Source organism: Amia ocellicauda, chromosome 3 (assembly GCF_036373705.1).
Source record: "Amia ocellicauda isolate fAmiCal2 chromosome 3, fAmiCal2.hap1, whole genome shotgun sequence".
Classification (NCBI taxonomy): domain Eukaryota; kingdom Metazoa; phylum Chordata; class Actinopteri; order Amiiformes; family Amiidae; genus Amia; species Amia ocellicauda.
The window spans coordinates 10,756,603-10,779,189 of record NC_089852.1 but is presented as its reverse complement, the minus strand read 5'-3'; the positions used below and the strand labels follow the sequence as shown (position 1 = coordinate 10,779,189).

Here is a 22,587-nt window from a genome sequence, read left to right as displayed (position 1 = left end):
TATAGTCTTTTATTGTGTCTTCCCTTAGGATCTGTCGATTGATGTTTTTCTTAAATAGATCTGTACGATTTTTCACACTTCCTAGACACCTGTAGATTTATAGTAAACTGCAAGACACCCAAACTATATAGACTGTTATATATATATATATATATAATGGTTGAAATGTTATCCTGAACATTTGATTTCAACATAAATCAAACTTGCCCTACATTGACAAGTACATAAGTATCTTATTTGTTGCAAAATGGTATTTGTACAACAAATTGTCTTTGCCAACTTTTTAAATAAATAATATTTTGTTCACTTTTTTCAAATGCTAATAACTGTATGCTCTATTGAAGGATTTGATTCATACACTTCTCCATTTTTCAATTTTATGTTGTTATTTATTTATTGTATTTCTGTTGTTATTTATGTATTTGTGTGTGTGTTTGTGTGTGTGTATGTATTCATTGGAATGAAAAAGGACTGAATTAAGTGCTCCAAAATCATGTCTCTCATTTCAAAAGCCTCTGTATTCCTTGATTGAGTTGAAAGTTTATTTCAATTTGTTGGTAATAAAGGTTTCTTCATTCGAGTGTTGGTGGTGCAGTTTTTGTATCTGAGTGCCTGTGCGTGCAGCGGTCGGTTTGTATTCCTCCACTGCACTGTGAAAAGATGACAGTTTGTCAGCTTTAAATGCAATTCTGTGGAAAGGCCCAATCAGATTTAATTTCACTCACCTGAAGGATCGAGTGATGGGAAGGAACAGCTTTACCACTTGCTTCAGGAAGCCCTCCCCGAGCTGCCCTGGTGCTGCAGGAGGAGGTTCAAAGGATTCAGCCTTTCTTTATGCACACTGTGCTGACATTCTCTAAACCACATATACTTCTCATTTAGACTAGAACACCAGGCTTTTTATTTTAGAATTTCTCTCAAACATGGTTAGGTTCAGAACATTAATTGGGCTTTTTGTGCAGCAATCTGAAGTACTGTTTTAATAAACAAGATCCCTGAAAAGGAATTGAATATGCAACAGAAACATGTTGTGCTATATTCTTGGTCAAGAATAGATATAGAATGGGTCTGGTTGAGTGAAGATACATCTTTTGAACATGATTCTCAATCCAACCAATGGGTGGATATTGCTGACCTTCTCAATTTAAGTGGACAAGGCATAGTCTCTGTGTGGACCTACCAGAGTAAGTCAACAGGTTCCCAGGACCTCTGAGACATGCAGGGCAAATGGGGAAATGTATGTGTGTGTGTGTGTGTGTGTGTGTGTGGGTGTGTGTGTGTGTGGGTGTGTGGGTGTGTGTGGGTGTGTGTGTGTGTGTGTGTGTGTGTGTGTGGGTGTGTGTGTGTGTGGGTGTGTGTGTGTGTGTGTGTGTGTGTGTGGGTGTGTGTGTGTGTGTGTGTGTGGGTGTGTGTGGGTGTGTGTGTGTGTGGGTGTGTGGGTGTGTGTGTGTGTGTGTGTGTGTGTGTGTGTGTGTGTGTGGGTGTGTGTGTGTGTGGGTGTGTGTGTGTGTGTGTGTGTGTGTGTGTGTGTGTGGGTGTGTGTGTGTGTGTGTGTGTGGGTGTGTGTGTGTGGGTGTGTGGGTATGTGGGGGGGGTGATTTCGTATAGCAATCTGTTTTATAAGAGTATTATAATGACAACTCGTTGCTTCTTTTACAACAATAACACGAGTGAAATATTCAGTAGGGCCACAAATGCAATTGTGTTTTAATTTGAATGGCTGATGAGTGACAGTCTGTTCTCAAGGGAATCTCTCTCTTTAAATTGTGAACGTGATACGCGATGACGTCAGCCCACTGCGTACCCTAAGGAGGCGGGGCGTGTCACGTTCGAATGAAGCGCGGCTAAAGCGGAGCACAAAGAGGGAAAGCGAGCGCCTGTGATGCGCGGCTGTGGGAGGGTCTCTGTGAAATACGTTTCGTAACTTTTACGTAGTTGTCGGAAAGGCAGGCAGCTGAAGAGCACAAGGATAGACAATGAGAACCCTGAAGCGTTTGAGAATAGAGTAGTACGTAAATATGCTCCTAAAAATGTCGACTGCCATAGGCCTTTTTTTTCCACTCTACATATGATCATGGTTTCATGTAGTTTGAATGTTGTTTTCTTCTCATCTTTGCTCTTTCATTGAGGAACTAATATTTGTGTAAATAATCCTGTGGCCTTCCGGTAGAAAACCATAGGTAAGTACGGAAGGGAACGTCTACATTTAAATATAATACATATGAAGTAGTAATCGATTAAACGCATAGCCTGTCAAACGATCTGATTAGGGCCCGTTTCTCTTGCTGGCTGAAACGTGTGTTGTTGTTTTGTTATCGTCTGTAACCTTTTCTACGTCTGGCTTTTAATAAAATCTATATGCATGTTTTGATTGGTTAGTTTGATTGCTTAAATTTCACTCATAGTTTTAATGTTTCATCTAATATTGATGTAACTATAGTATTGTATATGGATTACTTGCATTGATTGTTTAGTTTAACTGTGTTAGCCGCCTTGAGTTAATGCTTCTGCCAAAATAATAATAACAAAGACATGTGAGCTTGCCTATAGTTGTAGTTTATACCAAATCATATATACTGTGTTTAACCTCCCCAATTTAGAATCCCAATAACCTTCACCCCAAAATAAGTAAATAATTCTGCCTCATTATTATGGTTGAATTAGCTAAGGTCTTTGCTCTCAGACAGTGAGTGAAAAGGTTTTTCTCTCAGAAAGCATGGAATTAGATGGTATGCTGCTAACCAGCTATATCATGTACTAAACTAAATGTGTGAGAATTAAAATTGCTTCTTTACACTGGCATTAGGACATTGATCTGAAAGTTACAGGGCAATCCACTTGTGAGTTGATGTTCAGTGTTAAGAGCATAATCAGGCTGCATGAACACGTTTGCTTGTACAATTCAGATATAACCAAATGGAAAGGGCTAGAGAGGCATTTAATCGTTTTTCCTTTTTCACATTTAGGTCGGTGTGAAGAATGCCGATCCGGGCGTACTGTACCATCTGCTCCGACTTCTTTGATCACTCTAAAGATGTGGCAGCAATCCACTGCGGACACACCTTCCACTACGAATGGTGAGTGTTGACTATCTGGGAGCTTTAAGTGTGCCAGGTTCACAGTGACCTGGCTATATTCAGTGCAGAAAGTTTGTCTTGAGTTTATAATTCCTCTTAATTGGACTTGTATGCCATTATTTAATTTTGTTTTCTTAGGAACATTTGCAATCAAGCTTTCCTTTTTACACTTAAGAAATATTCTCTTTTGGTTTTTTTTTTTTTGGTTTGGCTGCATTTGGAATTAAATTATCCAGAGCTCATGCGGCCAGATCTGGTTGAGTGATGTCTGTGTCTGTGCCCTCCTTCCCACCGTGGGTACAGATGTATAGAAATGTATTTTGATTCTCCATTTGTTTACAGTCTTCTTCAGTGGTTCCAGTCCGCTCCATCGAAGACCTGTCCTCAGTGCAGAAAACAGGTATATCAGACTGCTGGCCTCTAGAGCTCACTGGTGCCTACTCTAGAAAGCTCCATAAACTTCAATACTTTCAAGTCAAGCACAATGATCTTGCTTTCCTCTAGTTTAAGGAGCCTGTGCTGTAATTTCTTTTTGTATTGGTTTTCTTTTGCATGCCTAATTTAAATATTAATAGTGATATTGAACATTCCTCCAGAACACGCTCTGCATAAAAAAGTGGGCAAAAAGTATATGGTATTTGTTCAATCCCTACTTTATAAGCGATCGCCATTTGTTATAGGTGCGTATGTGAACAACACGATTGATCCCAGTTAATAATTGTTACCTCAAGGTCAGTACCAGACACATCATCAACAAGCTGTTTTTCGATGTGGGAGGTGAGGAGGAGGGAGCCCGGATGGACCCTGAGAGCTTACAGGTAAGACATCATAGCCTCTGTTTTCCATTGTTGCAGTGAATTACTCACCATGGCCTGCAGACTCGCAACAACACCGTGTACTGTGACTAAGATAACCTCTGCAACAAATCACACTGCAATGCAGTCAGCAGCTGAGTGTATATTTCTCATTCTGTTAACGTCTGCAAAGTAACAGATAATGAATAAAAAAAGAACAATTGTCTATCATTTTCTAATATTTTAATATAGGACATTGACATGCATTTAGAACTGTTACTGTTTTTAATTGATTAGTTTTTTTGTATTTAGATTAAATGTCTGCATGTTTTTTTAATTTTATTTTCAGAATGAACTGGACAAAATGAGATCTATACTAACCTCCAAAGGTAAGGCAAACATTGTGTTTTTTTATTAGACCTCATGTTTCTGTGAGTCAGAGACCAGGATTTAGGAATGTGGATTTCATTTACAAGCATTTTGAATATCAACTTCATATCAAGTTGAGATCCCAGAAAGGCAAGCTAAACAAACAAATTCCTTTGTAGTCTTGGCATATAGCATTATTTAAATAAAGCACAGTATGTCAGAGCTACATTATTTGATGATAATAACTTGCTAAGTTTATCAAGTTGTAGAGGTGATGTAATATGACATCTTAGACACTATATGTTAAGCATGAAAACACAATTGGCTGTATCTAATGAAATACAATCTGCATATAATCTCAGCTCGCATTGCATCACACCACAGAGAGCAGACTTTGGCATGCATCATGTGAGAAACCAGAGCGTTGAAAGTCTTTTCTTTTTTTTTTTGCAGAGAAGGAAAAGAAGGAGTGTCAGAAGATGGTCGAGGCCCTGCGGGAGACGGTGGACAGGCAGGTCATTGCTCTGGAGGGGGTGAAGAAGGAGCTCGGAGAGAAGAACATGCTGTGCTCCGCACTCAAGGTCCGCGTTTATCTGTGTCACTGCTGCCTCGGCCACGCTTAGCCAACGCTTAGCCTTGTTTTCATCAGCTAAACCACAGGACATTCAGACATTCAAGAATCATATTTTGGGGTACTTGGTTTGTCATTGTGATGGGCCGGAACTGTTGTTTTATTCATCTGTAGAATTATGTGGTACAATAGCCATTTCTTGCTTTCACATTTTTAAGGAATTGTGCTAGAATTTGGGTTTATTATTACTTGTTTTTTTTTTTTTTTTTCCTTATTAATTATCATTATGATCTGGATTATTCTGGAAAGTGTTACATGGTCTTTTCATCAGTTATTCATGGGTGACTAAGTTTAATGTAGAACAGTGTAGGTTATTTGATACTTAATGCTGGTTGTCCTACATTCTCCCCCTCAGAAACAGATGAAGTACCTAGAGAGCCAGCAAGACAGTGTCCAGTCAGCCAAAGAGGAGGTGCGCCGCCTAAGGACCAAGATGAAGACCTATGAGAGGTGCAGGCATAGGACACCTTCCTCAGCTATGTGCCTGACAGTTTTTCTTTTTTTTTAAATGCAACTGCATCCAAGGATATGCCGTATCTGAACTGCTTTTTTGGGGGTCTCTTTACAGTAAAACAAAGCATTTGCAGTGGTGTTGTCCGCATGTTTTTTGTATATTTAATTAGTACATTTAGGGAGACTACTGTCTTTCAGGCCCTAACTAACTCTGAAGTGTTTCTCCTCACTCGACAGTATGGACCTTCTCCTTCAGGGCCAGCGGGAAGAGGTCGAGGCTATGGTCAAGGACATGGGGGTGAGCCATGTGGCAGTCGAGCAACTGTCCATCTACTGCATCTCCCTCAAGAAGTAAGATCCGGCCTTCTCCTGCTTTCTGCATCATATCGGCATTGCTTGGTGTTATAGACTTTCTTGATTTTAAAATATCTGCTCCTGATATAAAAATGGGATGTAGAGTTCCTGTTAAGGTAGTAAATTCCCCAAAATTGCCTTTGTCTCCAGAGAATATGAAAACCTTAAAGCAAGCCACAGGACCTCTAATGACATCTGTGAGAAACTCAAGAGAGAGGTTTTTGCATCCAACAACAAGGTAACTTCCGATCCCCGTCACACTCATGGTGATTTAAAGGCTAACCCATTTGAGGAATTTATTTGGTATTAGATTAACTGTTAATCTGCTAAAATTATAATTTTCTTCTGGAATGTCATGTCATCAAGTCATATGTTTATAAGCAGCAAATCACATGTCTGTGTGTTTGCTGGTACCAGACACTATTGCAATGAGAACTGCACAGCATTGCCAATATCTTAACAAAACTCTTGCCGTCAAGGTAAAAAAATAATCCTAAAGCAGACTGCAAGTTCTAGGGGTCTTTATACGTCTTTAACTTGTTGATATTGCAGAAGAGGACAGTAGGCACAGTGCCCTTACTGGTATTGACCGACTTGCCGCTGTTCTCTCTTCAGTTACAGAAAGCTACCCTGGAGGTTAGCCGCACGAGAGAGGAATTGAGCGCAGCCCAGGAGGATCTGAAGAACTCTGACAAACAAATCAATGTCAGTATTGTCTGAATGGGTTTATGTATCAGTATATTTATTGTTATTTGGGATTCCTTCCAGATATACATTTTAAAAATAGTTTATTTATTATTCAGAATAAAGTGTGACTATTCAGATGCAGTTTGTATGCTTTCTTATTCTCTCACAACCCATTTCAATGAATATCCTTGCTTTCTACTTTCTCCTTGGTCTGTCATCTTCCACAATTCTGAAGGAATGCTGACTGAAACATTGTTAAAGAAGATAAATCCTACTTGATTTACATGTTGTTTACATGCCATCAATGTGAAAGCCATGCTCAAGTGTTCTTAAGCTGCTGTTTCAATCCTTTGTTTGGGTGATTTGAATGTTTTGTTAATGTTACTTCAGAGTCTGAAGAAAAAGGTAGAGTTCCTGCAGAAGACACTGAGCACTCCATCGCGCACCAATGACGCCATCAGCCGCATTGTCTTTGAAAGGTCAGTGAGTGCCGTGCTGCACTGCTCATAGAGGCACAGTGTAGGTTTTCCTGAAACTCACAGGACACTACTTTTCATGTTATTCTTAGTATGGACTCTAGACTGATATTTAAACCTTTAACACAAGTTTTAAGAAAACCTGAAACATGTGGAAACCTTTTATATATATATAATTTTCATTCAGGTATTTTTGTATTGTACTAAATCCTAACCTGTGGCTGTTTCCCTGGCAGCCCTGCCCCCTTGGAGATAAAGCAGCCTTTTCTGCACGAGCCAGCAGACAGTCAGGACATTGACCTTAACTTGACCTTTGACGTCGCAACCCCTGAGCATCAAGACAAAAAGACTGTCCCTGTTCCCTCCAAGAAAATGCGTATGGATCCTGACCAGTGAGTCACCTGACTGCATCAGTCATAAACTGGGAAAACTGTCTTTTTGACCGTTGCTTTCACAAGGTTGTTTGAATAGAAGTAGGCCAATGTTACAGAAATGCAGAATACAAAGATGAGGTGTATCAGTCAGCAGAATTGTGGTCTGCTGTTGCATGTTGTAAAAATGTGTCTTTGCCGTCTCTGCAGGTGCTTTTTCCATTCTTGTTTTGCTGGGGTTCACCTATTTACATACACCGATCAGCCATAACATTATGACCACTGACAGGTGAAGTGAATAACACTGATAATCTCGTTATCATGGCACCTGTCAGTGGGTGTGATTATATTAGGCAGCAAGTGAACATTTTGTTCAAAGTTGATGTGTTAGAAGCAGGAAAAATGGGCAAGCGTAAGGATCTGAGCGACTTTGACAAGGGCCAAATTGTGATGGCTAGACGACTGGGTCAGAGCATCTCCAAAACTGCAGCTCTTGTGAGGTGTTCCCGGTCTGCAGTGGTCAGTACCTATCAAAAGTGGTCCAAGGAAGGAAAAGCAGTGAACCAGCGACAGGGTCGTGGGCGGCCAAGGCTCATTGATGCACTTGAGGACCGAAGGCTGGCCTGTGTGGTCCGATCCAAAAGATGAGATACTGTAGCTCAAATTACTGGTTCTGATAGAAAGGTGTCAGATTACACAGTGCATCGCAGTTTGTTGCATATGGGGCTGCGTAGCCGCAGACCAGTCAGGGTGCCCATGCTGACCCCTGTCTACTGCCGAAAGCGCCTACAATGGGCACGTGAGCATCAGAACTGGACCACGGAGCAATGGAGGAAGGTGGCCTGGTCTGATGAATCACAAGTTCAAGGTGTGGCCTTGGCCTCCAAATTCCCCAGATCTCAATCCACTCGAGCATCTGTGGGATGTGCTGGACAAACAAGTCCGATCTATGGAGGCCCCACTTCGCAATTTACAGGACTTAAAGCTAGGGTGTGTAATCCAGAGAGGCTAGCCGTTAGCAAGCTTGTTTTGAAAGCATAGAGCCCGCCCTCACTTCAGAGGTGTCTCCAAAGCCGTGCCCCCTTTATCACACATGCGCACACACACAGAGCAGTCTCAGCGCCAGGAGGAGAGATGTGTTGGTGGAATCGATCGCAACGGTTTCAGATTACCTCATGTGTTATTCGCAGGTTAGACGTTACAATAATAAGGAATGTAAACAACTTATTTATGGTTATTATGTTTTTAAAAAAAAGAAAGAAGCAGCATAAGGAGCTGTGGCTCGCCTTCCATTCTCAAGCTCGCTCTGCACAGCGTCAAGGAACCCACGCTGATGACGTGATTGTCTGCGCGAACAAGTTGCGCGGCGGTATGCAAATATAGATTGACAGACCTGAAGGACATCCTATCATTACATTCGGACCGAATGCAATGATTGGTCGATCATTTTTTAGTCCTGTCCCTTCCACAGAAGATATATATTTATATTTTTACGTTTAATCCACTTAAAGTATTGATTGCTATCAGGATGTGAAGAGACTTTCAACCAGTATAACAAAAAAAAATTCTGGAAAACATTGCACACCCTACCTTTAAAGGATCTGCTGTCAACATCTTGGTGCCAGATACCACAGCACACCTTCAGAGGTCTAGTGGAGTCCATGCCTCGACGGGTCAGGGCTGTTTTGGGACCTACACAATATTAGGCAGGTGGTCATAATGTTATGGCTGATCGGTGTCAATTTAGTCAATTTCGTTACACATGAAATTATTATTTATTATGTTGTGCCATTATGGCAGTATACTCTCAGAAGTCTATGCAGTCTTGCTGTGAAATGTGCAAAATCAGAGAATTCTAGTTCGAGACTAGTGACAGAATATCCATGAACCAGCACGTGGGTGAATGTGCATGTTGTGTTGGCCTTCATGCTGTGCATTAAAGTCTGTTTAATAAATGCAACGCGGATAACCTGAATGGCACTGCATGTTATGATTTGTGTTTTGTCATAGGTCATCTTCAGGATCTGGACAGACTGTCAACTATTCCACTGAAAATAAGGTAAATGATGTTTTAAAAATGAACTGCCCTTTGCCAAATAACTGTTGTAAATTATGTGTAGTTGTGTTTCCCTGGGATTACAATCCATTTGTGCTGATGTGCACTTTAATTTTAACATCTGTGATGATATTTAGGGGTCATTCAGATGGAGTTTTTCCACCTTCTTTCTACCCCAAATATTGCCATCATAAAAAGCAGTTCAGTGCATTGAGCCATCGTGCTTCTGTGGGTGTTGGAAGAGACCGCTTTCCAGCCCTCAGTCTGCCTGACCGATGTATCTCTCTCTGGTATCAGAAACCCCGAGTCCAGCCCGAAGAGGAGTTTTCCTTGGCCCCCTTGCTCCGTAACTCTCTGCTCTTCAGGAAAAAGACCTTTGGAAGCATGTTGGACCCCCAGACTACCAAAGTGGGCGCTGTAAGTTCATGTGTGTGATACGTCTCGCCTCTCCTGTGATGCAGATCTGCATACATTTCTTCTGTACGTCTGTCAATGGTTAAAATAAGACATTGTGATTCTGTTATTTATTTATGTATTTATTTTATAGGTCAGAACTGGCTTTGATGGACTGGGAGGAAGAACCAAATTCATTCAGCCTGTATCCTTATAAATCTTCCCTTCCCTTTGTTTTTTAGGCCAATGTGATGTTCTAATTAATCAATCAATTATTATAAAGGTTGTATTTATTTAAAAAAAAAATAAGAATAATAAACATGAGGTGACGGAGGATACATATTACACTAAATAATACATGTGGAAATTAAGGAAACCCTAAATTATAGTGGCTTGTTTACTCTTACGTAGAAATAATAGATGTGGAATTTGAAATCACAGTTTTTATATCTTTTCTCCTTTAAGTTAAAACTTAGCAAAAACTGTTCTGCTCGGAAAATATACTTTTTTTTAATGGGCAATTTTTGGGAATTTAAGGATGCCACTACTCCATGAATGTTTTTTAATAAATTATATTAACATTCCTTTAGTTACAGTATTAAAAGAAACAGAATTTAGTTACTGAAGCAGCCTGGCATTTTCAGAATTGGTCTTCGATCGATCTTCTCTCCTTAACCTCCCCTCTCAGTCACCCCTATCGGAAATCCGTCCACTTGTGATGAAGGCAAAGCGGAAAAAGGTCACCAGGCCAGTCTGTAGCAAGATTTCCACCAATATGATGAAACTGGACAGCTTTCTGGAGTGAACTAAACTGCCTGTCAGTCTGCAGGAATCAGTTCTACAGCCAGCGCAATGACAATGAACTCTGCTGTTCATTCTAGAAAACTGGAGATCTGACTCTTATATCAACCTGGATTTTTCAAACCGGCTAAACACAGACTTTTACATCCCGTTCAGTTTTTTTCAACGCTGGATTGCATTAGTCATCAGAAGAATGTAGTACAAGCATAGGAAGCTGTGTGGTACATGAGGAGTGATTTAGGTTTTGTTTTTACTGCCGACTGTCTCAAGGTTACTATGGATTCTTACTTTTGGGGTTCTGCATACAAGTTTTTGAAATAGATATTGTAAAGAAGGTTTGACTGAGTGTGTTTGAGGGGCTGGAAGGCTGCAGAGTACTTTTTGTTGGTCTCTTTGCCCCTGAGGAAGTGTGTGTGCTGATTGTGCGTTTTGTATATGTTGATTGTATTAGATTTGTTTATGATGTGTATATATATATATTGCTGTAATTACCACTAGCTCTCTGCCATTGACAGTCAATAATGTATTTTAGGTGCTTCTTTATTGTAGACTGAATAAACTGTTGGACGTTTATATAGTCCTGCTAAGTTTATAACATTTTTTTTTTCTTTAAAATCAATACAGACACAGGATCTGAATATGTAAACCCATTCAGATGCTCTTTAAGAATGAGATTTCAAACACCTATTCACTTAGACATTTTTTAACTTTAATATTATGTAACAATGTTTTTCCTTTTAAATTTGAAATATTTGATAGGCACTATTTGACTGCTTGCAGGCAAACATGTCAAGAAGTAAATCACAGATAAATCAGTCTTGAGTTTTGTCACATTTGTCTGACCATTGTTTAGGTGTCTAAAATACAGTATCAAGGCTGGATCTGGATGTGTCTGCTGTTTGTGAATGCTTGTTTTTTTTTTTTTCTTTGTGCAGAAAGTACAGTCAGTGAAATAATAAATATTCTTTCCTTATGTGTGTATTTGATTTTTATTGTTGAACCACGTAAATTAAAACCAATATATTGCTTCTTACCCTATGTACCTCTGTTTTATATTTTTTATTCAATACACTTGTTTATCACACTGTATTTAAGTGACTGTACTCCACAACAGAGACCCTTGCACAAAATCCGTCTAGATTACTGATTTAAATTGCCCCATTCCTGTGGGAAAACCGCAATCCGTGTCTTTCATGCATGCAAACAAGATGTATGCAGTGCGACCACAAGACAGATCAGTGCAAGTAGAAAATATTTCATAACGGACGAGACCTGTAGAGGGCATTTTCGTAGTGATTATCGACGTAATTGATTTCGCATGATCCAAAAACAGGCTGCAAGATAAAGACTGGTAAACATCAGAGGTTAGGGCTTTTGTCTTGAATTGAAAATAAACGATTGTCTTTTTTTTTTTTTTGTACCATTATACTCTGATGCTATTTCAATAAACGTAATGCAAGTCATACAATTTGTAAAAAGTTAATAAAATCAATAGATGTCCTGTGATTGCAGACGCAGGATATATCTAACGACTCCGAAACGTCGCAGGCCGGGGATGTTAAGTTGCGCAAAAACTGCGGTGCCGCAATGCTTTTGCCAGTAAAGCGAAACTGAAACTGATTTTTTTTTTTTTTAAACGGTGTGTTTTTTTTGTTTTGTTTATAACCGGCTACTTTACGGAGAAAACGGGTTTAGTTTTAGCAGTACATTGTGGAGAGGTGTTTCCGTTTGGAAAATTAGCAGGTGAGTCGTTTTCCTTCCCTGCCTAATATCGCGACCTGTGCCGCGTCACATGATCAGGAAGCCTTTACATTGCCATGAACGCCCAGTATAATTGACTTGTGCACTACGTTATACTAGACCAGTCTATATGAATGTGATTGATTTGTATGTATATTTGTTCGCTTTGTGATTTTGTGTATTAAAACTCCATGTTTAGAACTGTTGAGGAAACATTTTCCCAGAAGTGCTTGCAAAGTATTTGCTCTTCCGCAGCTCAAAGTCAGTGCATTTCCCAGGAGTTCAGTTCATCCAGACGTGCCATATAGGTTCATTATACAAACTTTAAATCATTTCGTACTTTCAGAAATGGCAGAAAACACGGACATCGACGAAAGTCTGTATTCTCGACAGCTGTGAGTAATTATTATTATTATTATTATTATTATTATTATTATTATTATTATTATTATTATTAATGAAGTTAATGCCTTATGACAGAAACCTATGGTAAGTCCTTTCTGCCTGGCTGTGATGTTGCAGGTATGTGCTGGGGCATGAGGCAATGCTCCGCATGAAGAAGACTAATGTCCTGATCTCAGGGATGAGGGGTCTGGGAGTGGAAATCGCCAAGAATGTAATCCTAGCCGGAGTCAACCAAGTCACCATCCAGGATGAGGGGCTGGCAGGATGGGCAGACCTGTCCTCTCAGGTACTGCACAGTGGCTCTCTAGGTTGCCCCTGGACTGGGGCTTTGCAGTTTAGTGGCGGGGGCACTGAATGACGGGAGAGGCAGTGTGGGTGGATATCAACATGTAAAAGTGACATGAGCTGTCAGTCACTCATTTCTGGAAAGCATTTCAGTGTCATTTTTCATTAGAATTTAACACCTCAGCCAGGAGCATTAACGACTAACATGGGTCGAGAAATGTACTCTTTCCCAATACTTTGGAGAATTGTAATGTGTATGACTTTTTTTTTTTTTTAAACAATGATTGCAAACACGCTTCTTTGTTGATTTTTAACTTTTTGATTTGTTTTGTATTTTACTTTTGCTTTTGTTTCCTTTCTTTCATTTTCTTTTTCAGTAAAATTAATTTGATTTGATTTTTTCCTGTTTCTACTGCCCAGCATCTAATCACAGATGCCACCTCACTAAGAAGGATATGCTTTGTTAAAACAGTTTGCTTGCCTGTTCACATAACTGCTTTCCTGTAATCAAACGCTGTCTGTGTTGCAGTTCTACTTGGAGCAGGGTGATGTGGGTCAGAACCGGGCCGAGTGCTCCCTCAACAAGCTGTCTGAGCTCAATAATTATGTTACGGTCTCCTCACACACTGGGCCTCTCACTCAGGACCTGCTGGCCCAAAACCAGGTAAAGCCTGCCAAATAGGAAGAGAAAAAAATACACATTTGTACTTAGTTAATACTTATAAATTGTTTTCATACCACATTTACAATTAAATAAATCTACTGATCATTCACTCCAAACAACTAATGATAATACTATTTGACATGGCTAATTGTCCTCCCTAATTTATTTGGAGTAGCACTGCAGATATCTGTTGAATAGATAGTTTAATGACCATTTTATACATGGGTATCTGAAATGTTTAATTGACGTGTGCTTGTCCTCTTTGTCTTTTAGAGTTTGGGTTAGGGTCAGGCTTAGATCTTTCAGGAAACAGACTCCCAATAAACGAAGAAAAGCAATTCTACTCTGTTTTCAGTACATTTAATTCATTATTGTTCTTTTGCACCTTGAACATGATTTTATTCCATTCTATCTGATCAGCTGAAGTACCCATTTAGGGCAGAAGGTGGGGTTGAAGGATCAGTCAGTCGCATTGCTGAGCAACTGTGTTCAGGAGTTATTTAATTGCAATTAAACATTCAAAACGACTGTATCATAATAAAGGTTTAAGAAATATATCCAGTATACACGTAACTGTGCTAAAATCTAGAGTGGTTTACTTTCTGTTATCATGCTTATGTTACTAATAAATTTATTAATAGAAAATTCATGCATATTTGTCTTGCTTAATTCCCCTTAGTCGGACAATTTGTTCCTTTTTCCAGGGCTGAAGAAATGAGGAAAAACTTGGGGAGAGATGAAAGCAAAGGCAGAATGCTGAGGCAGGAAAATAAATCTATTTGTCTTTGGCAGGTTGTGGTGCTCACCAATTCATCTTTGGAAGAGCAGCTTCGCATTGGGAGTTTCTGTCACTCAAACGGCATTAAATTCATTGTAGCTGATACTAAAGGCCTGTGTGGGTAAGTGCAGCATTGGTCGTCTTCACTCTGTGAATTGTCTGCACAGCAGGATTTATAGACCCAAGTCAGAGCTGCTTACAGCAGATTTCAAGAAGCTCAGATGTATTCTGACTCACCTTTTCTAAGTGACTCTGTCCTTTCCAATGGTGAATTGTAGTTCATTTTCGCCTAGGAATTCATAGTTTCAGATAAAGTATTACAGAGAGTTTGGGATTTGGCAGTTATAGTCCCAAAGTGATAAAGTATTTTTATTGTATTATTATATTTCCTACTGTTACATGTTGTTCACATATAATTAACCATTTATACAGCTGGGCTTTTATTGGAGCAATCTAGGTACCTTGCTCAAGGGTACAACAGCAGTCTCCCCCACCTGGGATTAAACCCACAACCTCTAACCACTAGTCCACACTGCTGCCTCTGTTTGTAGATACACAATTACAAAATAAAATAAAGTTTCATGAAATAATGTACATTAATAGAAGCAGAGGTATTCCAGGCAGCAGAGCCTTAATTGTCATCAGATTCTCAACATCATTATCCTCTCTGTGAAAGGGGCACAGGAAGATCACAGCGTTTCAGTGCCGCGGAGATGAATCCTGTTGTGTTCTTGTCTCCTGTTCAATGACAGGCAGCTGTTCTGTGACTTTGGGGAGCAGTTTGAGGTGATTGATACAAATGGAGAGCTGCCTGTTTCGGCAATGATTTTGCACATCTCCCAGGTAGGTCATATGCCTGGACCACAACTGAATGCACTCAAATCTTAGATGCCTGAAGACATCCTTTGTGCGATTTCTATAATGAAATCCTTTCAATATGGATTAAATCACTATGTTATACTCTTATATGTACTCTTTCTATAGCAAATAAATGAGTCGCCTATTTGATGTTTTGCAAAAATCAAAGGATCTATATTTTTTGTAAAATAATATATGAATACAGTCTAATTGAAATGCCAGTTCAATTCATTTTTGTGACTCTTATTTTTTTTTCTTCCCCAGGGCAATCCTGGGATAGTTACTTGCATGGATGAGCATAACCACAGGTTCCAAGATGGAGATTTGGTGACCTTCTCAGAGGTCTGTGGAATGACGGAGCTCAATGGTTGTGAGCCCATGCAGGTCAAAATGCTTGGTAAGTTGTTGAGTTCCTCCACACTGAGTGAAGAGTGGAGTGCGGGCTGGGCAGATGGAAGTACAAATGATTTTGTCTTTCTGACGTTTGTCAGGTCCGTACACATTCAGCATCTGTGACACCTCTGGCTTTTCCTCGTACGAGAGAGGTGGTGTTGTTACGGAGGTTAAGAAGTCAAAGACGGTCACTTTTGTAAGTATGATTTCAGGTAGAGAACTGTGTCAGCTGGGTCTATTGCAGTAACTAGTTCCATGTATCACATTTAAGGAAAACCTGAATTATTGTAAAACATTGTTATTTTATTATTATTATTTGGGGGGTATTTAGGCGTGTTGTATAACAATATTGTTTTTCAAAACGTGCCTTTTAATTTGAAATGCAAGGCATTCTAGGTGAGGGATTATTACTGAGGGATTACATTTTACTATGATACTGAGAAAAAAAACTTTAACAATTTACAATCTTCAGTGGCAGAAAAATCTATTTAAAGCAATAGCTGTGCAACATTCCCCACCAGAGTTTGCTTTTGTTGTGTTGCGACTGTGTACTTCTAATGCTGCTACACTTCTCATTTTGCCTTCATCTTCTTACTCTTAGAAACCCCTCAAGGAGGCTCTTGTTCACCCAGATATTGTGCAGAGTGATTATGGGAAGTGCGAGCGCCACAGGACATTGCACATCGCGTTCCAGGCTCTTCATCAGCTGCTCAAGGAAACGGGCCACCTGCCGACACCCCGAGCACAGGTCACCAGCCAACATTTTTTTATTTTTTATTATTATTATTATTATTTATTTATTTTTTTTCTTTGCTAGAAGTGCATTGCTTTATAACATTGCAAAACGAATGTAGCCAAGCTAAAGGAAGCATCAAAAGCTGGAACAGATCACAACCAAACTCCGTTCATGACTCTAGTCTCTGCGCGGCTCAGGCGGTATAACTGGGTTGCGCACACTGGCAGTGAGATTGGTTTATGTGCATATGCTCAGTAAAAATGTTAAAGTGGAGGACCTTAATATTGTGATATTATTTTCTTTCCAAGCCTACACAGTTCAACAACTTTTGTGACCTAATCCTGATTTTGACTCTTTATTTTGCGGCTTGCAGGCTGGTGCAGAATTATTGCTTGCCATAGCTAAGGAACTGAATAAGGACTCCCACCCTGACACGCATGTGGAGAGGTTAGACGAGAGCATCGTGTGCAAACTGGCGCTGACGGCAGGAGGAGACCTCAGTCCCGTCAATGCCTTTATCGGGGGGCTGGCAGCACAGGAGGTCATGAAGGTGAGGGACATCGCCATAAAACATTTAAAAATATGCACACCAATGTGTGGACGTATTTTGAACTAACTAAGTATTTTAACACACCTTGAAACAAATGATAGAAAAAGGGTAACATAATATCTTGTGATCTGATTTGAAAATATCACAACGAGATGCAACCCACATGTTGAGTGTCAAAATTATATTGGGTGACTGAGTGTCTTAATATGGAGTAAAGATGAAAAATGGCCATAATATGCAAACCGAGGTGCTTATAACTTTAAATGTGCTCACTCTGGAACCGTTTAAAACCGTTAAGGCAAAAAAACAGCTCTAAAAGCACTATTTTTGGACTGCATCAGTCATCTTTTTTAACAATGCTTTTAGATTCTGTACAAGGTGAGCCATCCACTTATAGAGCATAGTGCATATGCTACATCAAATTATTTTAATAATCCAATCTATACAGTCCAATTCAAATTGTTCTTGTTAGTTTTTATTCCAGTTTTTCTTCTTACACTACTGGATTTTGAAAAGTCTATGTAAAGTATTTTAAATAGTTGATTTTATCTCAGCTGACAAATATGTGGGATTGTTTTATTTTTGAGAAAGGTCTTGAAGCTATCATTTTCTGAATCTCTGTGCAGGGTGGACCATAGCTTATTTGTATTTGGTGCTTTTTAAAGTATTGGGCAGTAAAGGTTACACTGCCCCTCAACAGTGCTGGAGAGAGGAGCTAATTTGTACTCGGTGTGTTATGTCTGGAGCTTTTATTGAGTACACGGGAGTTCAGTTGAAATTTCCTCAAGCCTTTCGGTCAAAACATAGGGGTTTTGCAGTACAGCGGACTGTATTTTTGACTGCTGGACACTTCGGAGCACAATGGGAGGTTTATTGGATTCACACTGTGTTCTGCAATCACTTTCCTGATCTCCAGAGTGGATAACTATGGTATGCTCTTATTTTTACCCAGGCCTGCACTGGCAAGTTCTCCCCTCTGGTTCAATGGCTGTATTTCGATGCTCTGGAGTGCTTACCCGAGGAGGATGAGGAGCAACTTCTGACTGAGGACACCTGTGCGCCCGTGAGTGGTGGGGTGGGGGTCATCTGTATCAAGTGTGTTGTAATGGGCAGTCCAAAAGTCACATGATCGGGAAGAGTTGTTTACAGGAAATGTGAAGCAGAGTAGATGACTGTGTGTGCAGGCGTGCTCTTGCATTATCCATGAAGCAGGACGTGACTTTTGTGCAGAAAATCAGGTGTATTGATGCTACCTGCATTGTGTCACTGTGTGTATTACTTATCTGATTAAACCAACTGACTTTGAAAATGCCTGGAAAATGGACAATATAATGTTCATAAATTCCTGGCCTGTAAGAGAATAACAGCTGAATTGTATGCGTCACTTATAATGTGTGTTTGGAAGGAATGTGCTGTTTTGTTCTTAATTCCACAGTTTTGTAGCAGATGTCTTGTTTAGGTTCTTTCATGTGTTTGTGTGATTGTGGTATAGATGGGGCATTGTCAAGTGCTGGGTTAATCCCTATTAATAGCAGCAATGCCCAGTTGGTGATTATTAAAAAATGAAATCCTGCCAATTCCCCATCTTGCTGACTATGAAGCCAACACTCTGCCTGTGTACTAGTCAGTGAGGACTCGGAGACCTATGAGAAATCGTACAAAATGAAAGTAGTTGTTAAAAATACATTAACCAGCGCTAGAAGTGAAGTTAAATTCTGTGGGAATGCAGACATCATTTTTTAAGTCTCTAAGGTAGTGGATTCACACTGCCGGAGAAATAGATCTTGAACACTTTTCTCACAGTTTCCAAGTAGGCTATATTTTGGCATGATCTTTATGCCATCAAGAGATCTAGCCTAATTCCCAGGTCTTGGTTTTGTTTTAGTTTTCAGTGAGCAACGTGGTTAGTTTTAATTACCCCAGGCATTGTACCTTACTTTTTACAATACCTTCTTCAACTCATATTTCTGTTTGTAAATGGTAAACATCTGAGAGTGATTTTCAGTGCACCTGTCAAGCTAGCACAGCCTCTAATATCTGCTTCCCTTGCAGAGACACTGTCGCTATGATGGTCAGATTGCTGTGTTTGGGACCGCTTTCCAGGAGAAGCTGGCCAAACAGAAGTACTTATTGGTAAGTGCAGGCCTATGGAAGTACCACTAGAGGGCAACATCATTTTTTAAATGTCTCTACTCATACATTACCAAAGCTACACACCACCCTCTGCTGTAGTTGTATATGTATTGTCACTTGTGTTGATAAGGATATGCAGGAAGGAAATTTTAATTCAGGTGGTATTTCCTGTTAATGTTTCACTGGTACTGAGCGACGATGAGTCAAGTGTGTGAAGGTTTGGAATTGCAGATCCTTGTTTATTGAGCAGGCTCTTTGCAGATGAGTTGTGTTTTTCTGCCACTGCAAAAAAATATATATATTCATACATATGTATATGAAAAGATGATGCCAGAATAAATATTATTTAAAAACAGAGAAAAGGCCTTTAATATGGTTTTTACTATGACATAGACTATTTTGGCTATGAATCCACAGTGAACAATACAGTGATCATGGCCTCCTGACACATTTGGTTAATTTAAATTGACAACAAAGGTTTGACAATGCTTTACCCTAATGTTAGGACATTTTAATATGCAGTTCTTTATGGGAAACATTTGTAAATAAAAGAAAACAAGTCAGGGTTAATAACCGATGTTCAGTAAAACAGTAGAAAATAATGACTGTAGCCATGCTTTAAATGCATTCAGCCATTACACATTAATAACAATGTAATACATTAACAATAACCCAATTAAGAGCTATTTACAGATCTTCAATTCCAAATATAATTTCAGCCAAGGTTAAGTACGAGGAAAGATTTGTTTTACTTAAATAATCCTTATTCTGTGCCAAGAGAAGCTACTAAAACTTGCTTGGACAACACAGTGGATACATATCTCTTTCTGATTTATTTTAATGAGACATTCTTTTGAAGTGGCTGCAAGGTAACCTCTGTCCTGCTCCTGCCCTGTGAGATTAGTAACAGGTGGGCAGTGGCGTGCAGAGCGAGCGATAGTGCGGATACGTGTCTTATGACAAAGATTTATGACTTCCCCTATTTTATATACAGTTTAGATCACATGCACATAAAACTGGCTTTTTTCCCCTGAATAACTAATTGGACTGTTTAACATTACTTTTGGATAGGTCTCATTAATGTGTAACATACATATCTTGCTGTAAGACAACAATTGTTAATATTGACATGGTTATCGAATTGAACCATTTTACATTGTAGCTCACTATTTACAATGTATCAGTTAAATGTTTCAATATTTGAGTTTAAATATTTGTATGTGGTTCTTTGTAGACATATCTATATCACCTTTTTTGTAGGTAGGAGCTGGTGCCATTGGTTGCGAGCTGTTGAAAAACTTTGCCCTGATAGGTCTGGCATCGGGAGAGGGTGGGCACATCACTGTGACTGACATGGATTCAATTGAGAGGTCCAATCTGAATCGACAGTTCCTGTTCAGGCCCCAAGACATTGGTGTAAGAAGTTTTATTTTATTTTTTTAAACCGTGCACTATTATAGGCATAGGGAAGCAGTGAGAAACACTTTACAGTAAACAAGCAGCTCATTGTACCTGTAACTGACTGCATAAAAAGCTTTTAAATGCAAGACACCAGATTTATGGTTTGTCCATGCCAGTGCAATTCAGACACTATTTAAAATAAATATATAATCTGAGATGGAAAAGCACAGGTCACCCCCAAGAGAAGTGGAACTCTGCTATCAAAGGCATGAAAGTGAAAGCCCTTCCACATGGAATTCACATGTAGATGCACTGTTAACAGCTTAACCATGTTTACTTGTAACATGTCCTGTCAATCAGTCCTCTCCTAGACAGAGATCCTTTTGTAATTGTAAAACCTGCAGATAGTTATCTTGGTCAGTTTAAACTCTGTTGTGGGATGTTGTTTATCCTAGTTTCTTTTTCTCTCTGGCAGTTAAACGGATAACTATCATGAATCTTTGGCAAAGCTTATGCATGTACTACATCAGGGAAAACAATAATTGCCTGAAGGAAGGTTCTAAAAAACTATTTAAATATATCAAGTTTTTTTGTTTTGTTTTCCTGGATACAGGTAAAGTAAACATACATTGAAAATATATGAATGTTTTATTCCCGTATCTTGCTTCTTTGAAGTCTATTCCTGGTCTATTATCTTTTATTCTCCTGTTGTCTTTCACATCTGAATGTATTTATTTTTTGCTTCATTTTGCTATTCCTAGAAACCAGAAAATCTTCTCTCTTTCAGAATACAGTAGTCTCTAATTAACTTTCCATGGCTGTTTTCTGAAGGATCTTCATGCTGTAGTTTAGGCTAATTTCTGTATTGTCAGCATGGATTTGTTAAGTGGCAGTGTTAAAGGTGGCTGATAAGCAGGGTAGGGGGGTCAAATGTCCACTTTTCATTTTACTGGCATATCACATTACAATTGATGGGCCTTAGCTTCCTTTGAGGCTATACTCCTACTGGACATTGACCCCTGACAAACTGAAAAGACAAAGGTCTCTTTTTTTTTTATGGCCACATGCTGACCATGTGTCTAGTACCTTAAATTTCTTGTCCATTGTGGTTTAATGGATCACTTGCTTTTCCTGTTCAATGAGAGATTCTCTCACCAGTGGTTTCTGGAGTATTTGGCTTGTATGCACACACTAATTTGTCTTTCTGATATGGAGTTCTATAGTCTGGCATAAACTATTTACATCTATGTTAGATATTTTATCAGTCAAGCATTCCTGCTGCAAACAGTGTCCCAGCCAGACTGGTGTGATGCAAACACACAGAAATGTTTGCAAGGGAAATGCAAAGCAAAAGAGCCCAGCATGCTGTAAAGGGTCTTGAAAGTTTTCTCCTACTCCCCTTCTTATAAACCTCCCTGCCCTGCTTCTCATATTTTTCATATGTCCCCCCCGCAGAAATCGAAATCGGAGACGGCCGCCCAGGTGATAAAGAGAATGAACCCTGCTCTCCGCATCACAGCTCAGCAGAACAGAGTGGGCCCTGACAGCGAGCAGGTTTATGGCCATGATTTTTTCTCCCAACTCGATGGGGTGGCTGCTGCTTTGGACAACATTGAAGCCAGTGAGTCTTGCTCCCATATTGGACCCTTTCGTGTATCAGAGCTGTGGATCCATTGTTTGCTTGAAAACACTGAGGCATCTTATACCAGAGAAATTGAATTGAATATGTTTTTTTTTTGCCTGAAAATCGGAACACTTGGGTACTGCTGATAAGAGGACTTAAAACACAGTTTGCCATACAGAGTTTAAACCGTTTTGACAGCTAAGTAACTATTTTTTAGATTGTATTGTCAAAGCCCAGTTCAGTATTGGAAAAAAGCTCCCAGTAAGTGCTTCACGTAACACATATTGCCTGCTTGTTTGATTAAATGCCCTCTAGACTATGTTTTCAGAGCTACAGTGAATGCGCTTTACAGATTAAAAAACAAAACACAATCAAGTTTAAGCTTAAGAAAATTGTAAAGTTGTAATAGCTTCAGGTGCTTCGTTGTTGTTGTTTTTTAAATATTTGATTTGTGCCAATTTTGTATTAATTCAAGTGCATTTCTTTGTCAGCAGCCGTGACTTAAACAACCAGAGATCACGTGCCACTTTTCATTACATTCTGACAGCCCTGAAGACA

General features: G+C 39.4%; 2 protein-coding genes across 2 annotated transcripts in view; both read left to right on the top strand.

Annotated features, from left to right (window-relative positions):
- Positions 1–1,873: 1,873 nt before the first annotated feature.
- Positions 1,874–11,435, top strand: traip (TRAF-interacting protein). Its single transcript, XM_066698129.1, has 16 exons — positions 1,874–2,180; positions 2,967–3,077; positions 3,420–3,477; positions 3,809–3,895; positions 4,221–4,260; positions 4,694–4,821; positions 5,227–5,321; positions 5,562–5,675; positions 5,829–5,916; positions 6,294–6,383; positions 6,756–6,844; positions 7,078–7,233; positions 9,223–9,271; positions 9,566–9,685; positions 9,816–9,866; positions 10,350–11,435. Exons 2-16 carry the CDS (start codon positions 2,980–2,982, stop codon positions 10,464–10,466), a joined length of 1,380 nt encoding a protein of 459 aa, XP_066554226.1. The 5' UTR covers positions 1,874–2,180; positions 2,967–2,979; the 3' UTR covers positions 10,467–11,435.
- Positions 11,436–11,559: 124 nt separating this feature from the next.
- uba7 (ubiquitin-like modifier activating enzyme 7) overlaps positions 11,560–22,587 on the top strand; it is a 67,199-nt gene continuing 56,171 nt past the window's right edge. Inside the window, exons 1-14 of the mRNA XM_066698128.1 lie at positions 11,560–12,205; positions 12,549–12,597; positions 12,725–12,893; positions 13,422–13,556; positions 14,349–14,455; positions 15,087–15,177; positions 15,457–15,589; positions 15,684–15,781; positions 16,187–16,333; positions 16,695–16,871; positions 17,824–17,934; positions 18,924–19,004; positions 20,265–20,420; positions 21,861–22,026. Of these exons, the coding sequence (XP_066554225.1) occupies positions 12,551–12,597; positions 12,725–12,893; positions 13,422–13,556; positions 14,349–14,455; positions 15,087–15,177; positions 15,457–15,589; positions 15,684–15,781; positions 16,187–16,333; positions 16,695–16,871; positions 17,824–17,934; positions 18,924–19,004; positions 20,265–20,420; positions 21,861–22,026 (1,618 nt within the window). The 5' untranslated portion in view covers positions 11,560–12,205; positions 12,549–12,550. The remainder of the gene's footprint in view (positions 12,206–12,548; positions 12,598–12,724; positions 12,894–13,421; positions 13,557–14,348; positions 14,456–15,086; positions 15,178–15,456; positions 15,590–15,683; positions 15,782–16,186; positions 16,334–16,694; positions 16,872–17,823; positions 17,935–18,923; positions 19,005–20,264; positions 20,421–21,860; positions 22,027–22,587) is intronic.

What these genes read in the sequence shown, in the direction of transcription:
- traip (XM_066698129.1), top strand. Translation starts at nt 2,980, where the DNA reads ATGCCGATCCGGGCGTACTGTACCATCTGCTCCGACTTCTTTGATCAC. An exon ending in TTTTTGCATCCAACAACAAG is followed by an intron (nt 5,917 to 6,293) that starts GTAACTTCCGAT and finishes TTCTCTCTTCAG; the next exon opens with TTACAGAAAGCTACCCTGGA. An exon ending in ACTATTCCACTGAAAATAAG is followed by an intron (nt 9,272 to 9,565) that starts GTAAATGATGTT and finishes CTCTGGTATCAG; the next exon opens with AAACCCCGAGTCCAGCCCGA.